This window comes from Centroberyx gerrardi, chromosome 22 (genome assembly GCF_048128805.1).
Source record: "Centroberyx gerrardi isolate f3 chromosome 22, fCenGer3.hap1.cur.20231027, whole genome shotgun sequence".
Taxonomy (NCBI): domain Eukaryota; kingdom Metazoa; phylum Chordata; class Actinopteri; order Beryciformes; family Berycidae; genus Centroberyx; species Centroberyx gerrardi.
Genome location: NC_136018.1, coordinates 5,163,119 through 5,173,525, shown reverse-complemented (window position 1 = coordinate 5,173,525; position 10,407 = coordinate 5,163,119). Strand labels below are relative to the sequence as shown.

At 45.2% G+C, this 10,407-nt stretch overlaps 1 protein-coding gene across 1 annotated transcript; it reads right to left on the bottom strand.

Annotated features, from left to right (window-relative positions):
- Positions 1-1,787: 1,787 nt before the first annotated feature.
- LOC139908675 (integrin beta-1-like) lies at positions 1,788-10,094 on the bottom strand. Its single transcript, XM_071895418.2, has 13 exons — positions 9,929-10,094; positions 8,683-8,853; positions 8,065-8,309; positions 7,265-7,420; positions 5,753-5,848; positions 5,508-5,597; positions 5,263-5,403; positions 4,899-5,104; positions 4,563-4,804; positions 4,163-4,385; positions 3,067-3,302; positions 2,243-2,370; positions 1,788-1,853 (listed from the first exon to the last, which is right to left on the bottom strand). The coding sequence occupies exons 2-13, from the start codon at positions 8,783-8,785 to the stop codon at positions 1,788-1,790; spliced, it is 1,932 nt and encodes a 643-aa protein (XP_071751519.2). The 5' UTR covers positions 8,786-8,853; positions 9,929-10,094.
- Positions 10,095-10,407: the final 313 nt, after the last annotated feature.

The window sequence follows — 10,407 nt, the reverse complement described above, 5'->3', positions numbered from 1 at the left end:
TGTTAAAAGTATGGCAAACTCATTCCGAGAGCTCGTGGGAAAACCAACAGTGGTTGATACAAAGTGATATCCTCTCACAACGTAAACTTGGATGGCTCGCTGGGGTTACTTCGCCAAAAAAAAAGAAGCTTCAAACTGACCACCAAGCCACTTTGCAGGCGAATTGTGATTGGATAGCGAATGCCACCAATCACCTGTGGAGAGCTCGGGGAAGATGAGCTCACTGGTCCCCCCGCCCACATAATAACAATAATAACAATAATAATAATAACATAAATAATAATGATAATATTAATAATACTAACAACCATTAGCATTATCATAGTTCATTGTTCATTTTATGCATTCAAATACTCTATAAGGAAGAGAGCAAACTACACATTAAAAAAAACTCTATGTATTTAAATGCACAGACACAGAAAGGCAGCCACTTAGGGTGTGCTACTAATTTATTTAAGCCACTAACTGGCCAACAAGTGATGAGATGCAACAGCTACAGTGCTTTGCAAACATGGTTGCAGTGTTTGTTATGTAACTGTCTCTGGGGCTGGTCGCCTCCCTCCCTCCCCCCCCACTCACTCCCTCCCTCCTCCTCTCCCCCTGCCCCTTCACATCAGTCTTGTCGCAGGGCAGGGCTGCCTCCACCCCGGCTGCCTCTGCTGGAATCGGCTGACGCTGTGATATTTGCAGCCCACATTTTTCATCAGACACAGATGAAAGAGAGTGCTGCACGGTGGAAGCATATGGAATCATTTTCTCTGATGCTCCACCACCACCACCCACTGGCTGTTAAAGCTGCATGCACGCCTGCCCAGTGACACCGGGAGTGGAGGAGGCTGGCATCGCTATGATTAATATTGCTTTACTCAACTCTCCCAGCAAGGTCATCAGCAGCCATCTGTAGGCAGTGAGAAACCCCTTAATATCCATCTAGATTTCAGTATCCCATTGTTCCTTTTTTTACGCTTACACGATTCAGTCCAATGCACTGCCTGGCAAACCGCTCACACACCAGCCATTCTTCTGAACTCTATACAGCTATGGCTTGTACAGTCAGTGTATTGCAATGTATCAAGTCTGCAGCGATCTGAATGATGAATTCAGCGGTGTCTGTTGGACTATGAGAGCACCAGGGAGCGCCGGAGGCTTGGTTTCGTGTTACTGTCAAAAAATAGCTTGCTTCTATGACTAGGTGCTATAATGAACTGTAAATAAAATGGGAAGCTGCCCCGTCATTTCCAGCAGCATGACACTTTCTTCTCTTCTCATCTAGAGGGCAGTGGAGACCCATCTAAAGGCCTGTGTTTCACTGGCATCATGATGCATAATGCAGAGTGCTCACCTCCCTATCTCTCGCCTTCTGAGACCTCAGTAACACAGACGAACCCAAGCATCAGCATAAATACGAGATTTTCTTTACACATGGTTTACAAAATATTACACTCCACATATTTAGCAATTGAGAAGTAAAATAATGTGGGGATGTTAATTTTACGTGTATTCCACAGACAACTAACCTTGTAAAAGAAGCAGTTTATGTGAGAGGAAAGCTGTTTGAATTTGTGTGCGTGCAGTGCATGCAGGGAAGGGAAGGGAAGGGTTGGAGACTGACAGTCCAGAATAGCATATTAACATCAAAAGAGAATAAGTCAGACATCAACATCCGTTTCCACCCTGCCAAACAAGTTGGACCTACTGCTGACAACAGTTCAGGTGAAGGATGTTGTTTCATTGTGTTGCACAACAGGGATCCTGATTGAAAAGAGGATCTGTTCCCATTTCCGCTGTCACTGTTCTTTATACTTTGGGTTGACAGTAGTTGTGATGGCACTCTTGTAGATTGGATTGTCCCTCTGCAACAGAGTAGAAGCAAACATCATCCTATGTGTATTAATCTTTGTGTCACATTACTACCGGTAAATTGCAGGCACTTAAGCTGAATTCATGTTGTTACTGTGCCATAAAAGATCCATCTCGACATGTATGCATACAATACTGAATGTATATTTGTAGAGGAATATATTATATATACAGTCTGCTGCTTATTTTGTCTCACGCTGTTGCCTTGCACTCAATGTGTTCTTCTGTCGTCTCTGCACCATGTTTGCCAGTGTGCTCTTGTGTAACTGTGTTAGTTGTCAACATGTTCCTGCACCAATGTCACCAAGACAAATTCCTGCATTTATTGTACTGACTCTGACTGACAGACACTGACAGAAGGGTTTGTTTGGGCAGGGCTCACCCTGTTCCAGCGCCTCTTCTCCAGCTCGCTCTGGAAGCGGGCGAACTCCCTGCGGTCATGGATGCTGGTGAGTAGTTTCCATAGCAGCAACAAAGCCACACCCAGCACCACAACGGAGGCTGATACCACTGCGGTAATCACAACCACATTAGGACCTGATGGGCATTCTTGAGAGACAGAGCCAGCCATTAAAGTTTATTAGGAAAAGAACACTGTCGATGGATTAACTCCAAAAATGTATTTCAGATTAAATAACCATGTTTGCTGAATCTGTGTTATACACATTTAAAGCTGCACTAGGCAACTTCTCATGTTAGCGGCTCCAAATAGCAGTGATACGTAACTTTTAGGAAAATTTGAACTTCAATACCCAGAAATTATGTAATGTGACGTCAGTAAACTTCACACAGCACGCTCATGTTTACCAACCCGACCAGTCTGTGATGTTTTATACTAAAGAATACCAAACTGATGAGAGGCAAAAGATCTAACACTGGTGAGTCCAGCTTTCTCTGGATGGAGCGCTGCTCACTGCTGTTTAGGAGACAGTTTGCATTTCACTCTTTAGTTTGGATTTGTTGCTTCATGTGGGTGGTGAATTTCATTAAGGCAAATAGGGGGCCTCTAAGGGGTCTCAATTAGAGGGACGGGACACTTTTCTCTGTAGCAGCAGCACTTTGTGTTTTAGCCTCATAAAATGGGTGTATTTTTACATAAAAGCCTTGCCTAGTGCAGCTTTAATTGATAAACTGATTGGTTCTTATGTGTTATTCATAATATATGTTGATAGAGTCATTAAAAAATAGAAACTCTGGCCTGTCTACCTCGTTCCAGGGCTACCCGAATGTGGGCAGAGCCCTCTTTTTGTCCCGTCCTCAGCAGGAAGTGCACCCTGCAGCCCTCGGTGTCCAGTTCCATGCACCTGTGCAGACCTGCAGAGGGCGGCACCACTGCTAGCACAGCAGGCTGCCCCACCAGAGTGAGGTTCAGGTGGGCACAGCTCATCTCACACTCCCTCAGATCCAAGCCCCGGGAGAAGGCCCTGCACAAGATGCACTCCCTACGGAAAGGAAGCCAGTATCACCTAAACTGCAAATGTATTCTCAAACAAATAGCAGTGAAAGAACCAGGAAAGTGAAAACAGGGTTCACCTGTATCTCCTTGTAAATTATAAATATAGAGGACTTTCAGGTGATGTAACACTCTGGCGGCCATATTGGAGGGCCTCAAGAACAGTAGGGCTAGTTGTGTTTCTAACAGAATTGAATAGACATGGTTAATTTCTGTGGTTTTGGGAACTGATCATTTCGCCACAGATATGTCTGATCGACTTTGTGTTTAGATAATGTCAGCTTGTTAGCTAGCTAACCATAGTGTCTGGTCAGCTAACCATTGTCTTGTTGTTAACACATCTGATTTGCACACTAGCTAAGTAGTAGAAGTTAGCATTAGTAGTGGCTAGTAGTTGCATGTTTACATTAACATTGGTTTGTTTGCTAAATTAGCTTGCTGGCTAGTTAGCTCTGTAACAAAGCCAAAAAACAGCAGTTTGTTCAGGTTAACTGAGCTGACTAGCTACAAGCTCAACTCATAGTGCTTTGAAGTAGAGCCTAGGGCTAAAGACAAGACATTTTAATGTCTCAGTAACCTACATTTGGAAACAAATGTACTTAATCAGACTAGTCACTTTTACTTATGACATTACTGAACTGACCTACACCCACACCACAACAATCTTTTTCTGATATCCTGTCTTTTTTCAGCCCAGTTTTTATATATTTAGACATTTGTGCACAGCCAATTATCCAGCCTCCATGATGGCACCAGACATGGTTTCTAGCAGATTTGTTACATAACTGCAAAACCTATAGTCCATTCACATTTTGAATGAAATTAACTGAACTGGCATGTTCATAGAACCTGTGCAAGGTGCAGATGCTGGGGCAGGAAGGGCAGAGGTCACAGGTCGGGCCCTGGAAGCGGCGGTCCTGGCAGATGCAGGTGCCACAGTGGCAGACCCCCCTGCCGGCACAAACCTGTCCATCCTGAGACAAACATGGCTCCATGCTGAGAGGACACTCGCACGCTCGGCCGCTGAATCCTGGGAGACACTCACACACCCCACACACACACCTGCCCTGCCCTGGGACCGTAAAATAGATGTTCATGAAGAGTTGAGCTATTCAACACTCGGAAAATGCAATATCTGCTCTTATTTTACTGCTAGGGAGCACAAAACAAATATGAAAACATGATGAACTTCAGGTGTTTTTATGATGACCATGTATTGTGCAAGTGGTTGTCTGAGTCTTACCTACACCTCCGCACTGCAGCCCCTGGTACTGATCACAGTTGAAATCATTGCATTCGCAGTACTGGCCATAATAAGCACGGTTGTGCTTTTTGCTGCTCTTATGACAAACACACTTCCCACAAACACACTCTCCATGTCCGCCGCACTGCTCTGATGCGTTGTCACGGCGACAAACGTATGAGTCAACAGCCCCATCTGACTCCACTTGATCACATTCACACAATGTCCCGACTCGCCCCTCTTTACACCTGTAACAAAAACAAATGTCTGATGCTTGATTTCTTCGTTAACAACCTGGAATTAGGTTTCTCAAAAACAATTGATGCCATCAGGCTATTTCACCTGCATGCTCCACACTCCAGAGTGCCGTTGCCATGGCTACACGAAGGGCTGCGTGGGACCTTGTCCTTTTGACACGAGCAGTCACATATGGGGCTCAGCAGGACCTCCACCTCTTCACTATAGCCTTGGGGCTTAATAATAACACGGGACGGCCTCTGTGAACTAGTCACACACAGAGGTGCGGTAATGCTTACATTAAAGCTCACCTAGAAGGGAGGTGAAAATTCCTTGAGTGCAATCATAATGCTCCACTAATGAGGTAATCACAATCAGCATTACTGTCAATTTAACCGCGAATGGCCACATGCTAACAGCGGCACTTACACAATTTACCACACACAGAGCCAAGCACGCAGCTACGCACCTCGTCACCGATGGAGATGTTGGAGCACCTCCTCCCCTGCTCCCCGTCCCTCGGTTCGCGGTCCTTACAGTGTGAAATATAGGAGATGCGAAAGCCTGGAGGCAGCTTGCTGTTTTCCATAACAACCTCAGAGGTCAGTGCCTGGGGTCAATAGCACAGTTAACCTGTTAAGTTGAGGAGGTGTCAGCAGGCTACACATATGAGGCTAATGACCTGTGTAGGAAGGGAGTTTCTGCCTCACTTACATTGTATGCTTCGAGTATTATTTGCAGGATGTTGTGGGAGTTGTTGGAGAGCGTTCCGACGGCGCATTTTGGGAAGATACTTCTCAGGCCCTGCGAGCAAACAATCACAGCAGCAAAACAACGTTATCCTCGTCATAAATGAGCGAATGCCTAAAGGGAACCGTCTCGCCGTAGCATCAGCAGTCTCCATGTACGAAAAGAACCAAACAAACAATTGCACAGATTGGAGATTGACTCTGCTGTACCTTGTACAAGTGTGTGACGTCTTCAGTCACCGCAAATATGATCTGGATGTTCTTCTGTTTCAGCTTCTCGGCAACGTGAGCCACCGAAGGATAGTCCTAATGGAGGGAGTCAGGGAAGATGCGAAAAGCAATGCGTAATACTCAGGACAGAATATATATGCAATCAGTATTTAAGCACTCTCTGCCTCTCCCCTCTATCTCTGTCCTCCCCCTTTCCCTCCCATCTAACAACTCTTTCTGTCGCTCATTTCATTCACTCTCCCTGACAGACATTCCATTTCCCCCAAATAGATAAATAAATACCATTTAGAGAGGAGCGACATCCACATCTCGCACATCCATTTTCAGCCCTGGGTGGCCATTTATCCCAGACAGGAATAGATTAATAATGTATCTATATTCACTCCAACTGTCAACTGCCTGGACCGCTACGAGGTCAGGACATATAACACCCTCGTGAACCTAATGAGACGGCTATATAGGATGTGTAACGCACAGGGGCAAAGACACAGACGCACACAAGAGGATACACACACAAAAACATGCATGGAAATAGACACACACACACACATACACGCACAAGCACCCCCTCATGTACCAGCGGTGGAAAAAGTACTCAAATCCTTTAGCAATACCATAATGGAAAAACACTCCAGTAAAAATAGAAGTCCTGCATTCAAAAGTTTACTTACTTAAGTAAAAGTATAGAAGTATTATCAGTAAAATGTACTTAAGTATCAAAAGTAAAAATACTCTTAATTCAGAGAGTCCTCTTCTTTCAGAGTGTTAAATTATTGATGCATTAACCTGTAAGAAGTATTTTAATGTCAGTCTAACTGCTCCATATACTGTTGGGGAGTTTAAACTCTAACAATGCAACATATTTTATGAGCTTATCGTATGTTTTGCGCGTAAAACCTTATTCTGCAAAGTAACTAGTAACTCCAGCCGTCTGATAAATGTAGAGGAGGAAAAAGTACAATATTTCCCTCTGAAATGTAGTGGAGGAAAAGTAGAAAGTCTCACAAAATGGAAATACTGTATCTGAGTATTTGAGTAAATGTACTTAGTTACTCTCCACCTCTGTCACGTACACACCAGCACCCATCCACACACAGACACAGTCAGATTAAGAGATGAAAGCCTCGGTTTGGATTACTCCACAGCCACTCCAGCTGTTTCCCATCAGGGTGTGCCTGTCAGCATCCTCTTTACCCAGGGAACTGTGCTGTTGATTCTGACCTTTAAATCACTGTCTTTGACTTCTGTCTACAGCAGCTCGGACCTCTATTTCGCTGCTAGGATTGCAGACGGGAATCAATTTAACACGCGCTCCAATATCTATTCCATAGGATAAACATCATGCACTCTTCGGGGCGGCTGCTACGGAAAGCAGCAAGGGGCAACAGAGTGAAAAAAAAACGCCACTCCACTGTAATGGCTTGTTCTGCCGAATTTGAGCTTTGGTCTTTCTCTGTGAATAGCAAAAATGATCTAAGATTGATAATAAACCTGGGAATTTCCTCGGGTGTACACATTATTATGCAAGTGACACTTTCCGTCGTTGGGCAGAACGATGCCACCCAGCTTGCCGTCTCCAGCGAAGTGGAAGCCGGCGTCGGTGGAGAACACCAGCAGACGAGTCACGTTCCTCCAGCCGATCTGCTCCTGGAAGTGAAGAAAGGGACTGTCATATAACTGTCAATCAATAAACCACCAATTGGCGGTGAATTGGGAACCGTGACTGATATAAGTGTTTCTGACAGGCTTTGGGAAAAGAATCCCCCGTCTGCTTTTGTACATAACGATTTGAAAATGGCTGTAGATGAGTAATGGTCTATGCTTCCATGCTCTTCGGGCCTCGAATCTTAAAAAAAAAAAACCCTTATAATGAAATTATTATAATACAATTCTTCAATTCTTCATTCTTCATTCAATTGGTTCAGTTGAATGGGAGGGTTTTATTTTACGTGAGGGGAGCGGAGGGGCGGGATTGTTAAAAAATCTGATGGTTTTATTGATTAGAAATTTATATTTACGCCTGCTAATGTAGCATGAGGTCACCATGAAAGATACTGTGTTTTCCAGGGAGTAAAAGTAATGGGACTTTTCATTTCATGGGGACTTTAATGAGTTAAAAAATGCAGCCGAAACTGGTTAGTATATTTTCCCACAAAATGCTCAGTATTCTGAAATACACGTCTCATCTATTGTCTGCGCTGTTTCCACTTCCCCCAGCTCACGCCCACCGAAACAAAAAACAACAATCTCTGTATTGCAGTCCCGCTCCCCGCTGTGCGTCCTCACTGTACCTCGCACACGGCGGCCTGCATCAGGGCATCCAGCCCCCCCTCCGGTGAGTCCAGGTTGCCGGAGATCCGCTGCCCCCCCACCAGCTCTGTGAAGAGGCTTCCGTTGGCGGTGAGGCTCAGGACGTGGCGGTAGGCGAAGGGCGGGGAGCAGGGCCACGGCTCGCTTCTCTTGCAGGGGTTCTGGAGCATGTCGTCGGCGGCGCTGATGTACGGCATCACCGTCTTATCCACAAACGCGCCGAAGCCTTTCAGATTGGGGATGAATGGCAGACAGGTTGACGATGAGGGCGGAGGTACAGCGTAAAAGTTTGGAGAAGTGATCCTGTGGCTGAAGGGTGCAAAGTGAATGAGTAATGCTCTCCCCTCCCTCAACGGCGACCGGCGACTTGTCCTTGAGCAAAGCACTTAATCCCCAATCGCTCCAGTGGTGCTGCTCAGTGGCCAGTAGTAAGATTAAGATTGTACTGGGCAGCTCCCAGGTGTGTATGTGTGTAATGTAATGCAAGAGCATTGCTGAAAAAGAGCACGCCTGCGTAGCAAATCTTCTCGGATAAATAAAGATTAGAAACGGTAGACGTACATTTCTGGTGACAAAGAAACTGAAATCTTATGACAGACCCATTCTGAAGTCGCTGGTCGTGTTCCTCATCTCTTCCATCAGGTCGGCCCCCAACTTCTTGACGTTGGGCAGGTCGTCCTCCATGGAGAAGGAGAGGTCCATCAGGTAGTACAGGTCTATGGGGTAGTCCTCCACACGCTTGAACTTCACCTCAAACGTCTGGGGCTCGCCTAGAAAGGGCAAATCTTGAGTTGCACTACACAAACAACACCACATATTTTACAGGCAGAGTGGAAATCCCAAGACATCTTCTCATCCATCAAGTAAATAACACTTTTTCACAAGAAAGTATTCAAACTTCAGAGGTCAGTTAGACTGAGACAAACTTTAACATATATCAGCCAGTGGTTTTGTTAGTGCTAGTGTTTCTCTAAATTAAGAGGATGGTTTCCCATAAACCTGTCACAAAGAGGATCTTTGCTTCTTAGGCCAAAGGTTTCTCTTTTGCTTTACTGAGGATAAACATGTTGGAAGTGATTTTTCCATCGGCCTTTCACTCGTTCCACCATCTGCCGTCGCCAGAAACTCTGAAAGCTTTAGCTCCGTTTGCTCTGGAAGAACAGCGCCCTCTTCCTGTTTTGTGCCATAAAGCGTTCCAGCAGATTTCCCGCCAAATCCGACCCGGTGGTACACAATGTAAAATGCATATGAGTAGAGGCTGGTAGATGCTGCCAATCTTCTCAGCAGTGGTCTTGTTTGTTTACGGTAATTATGCTAATGTCTCAGAATTAATGTGGTAATGATTTATTGCTGTCAAAACATAGCTACACATAGCACCTTTATGTCAGACTTGCCATAGACATCTACATTTACCTGTGGCCTTGGCTCAAAATATGTCTTATAATCTTATATCTGACTGATTCTAGACAACTAACCATGCCAAGTAACCATGACCCATTATCCCAGTGGCTCTCAACCTTTCTGACCACTTAAAATTAAGTAATGCCTACTCACGGCCCCCTGCCACAGGCTGCATAATAGAGAGTTCAACCAAAGAATGATTTTCCCTTTTCAGGTTGTTTCATTTGATTAATTAACAGAGGAGGCCTAGAGGATGAATTCAGTATTTCACAAGAGAAAAGCAAAAATTTTAGTAAAATAAAAAAAAAAAGAGGCAAAAAAGAATAAGTTTCTTTCCTAGCCCATAAATCATCTCACGACCCCTCAAAATTATCGTGCGACCCCCTTGGGGCATCCCGACCCCCAGGTTGAGAACCACTGCATTCTCCTCCACACGACACCCACCTGGCCTGAGGTGCAGCCGGACGCTCTGAGGCTGGAGTTGGGTGACATGCCGGTGGTGCGGCCGGTGCCTTTGCTCTCTGGGATGGAAGGTGATCTTCCGGTTCTTCAGAAGGACGGCGGAGCCTCTGGGGTCCTGCAGGCGGTCTGAAGGACAGCCCCTCCTCAGCAGCGCCCCGGCCGTGCCACAGCGCTCCCATATGTGCTGACCCACTTCTGTGAAATTCTTGACACACAGGTTCTAGGTTTAGTTCATTTACACATACTTTAAGGTTAGCTGTTCTTTAAGGCAGGGTGACCCACTGCATCTGTGCAGTGGGAGGGGAAACTCTGGGACACATTACTGCCTTTAAATGAAGAATTAATTCCCCAAATCATCAATTACATGAACAAATGACCATGTACAAAGAAAATAAAGAGACTAAAAAGACTGTTTATGTAGCTGTGGTCAAGGAGGAACCTCCATCATATCAGCAGTGGAC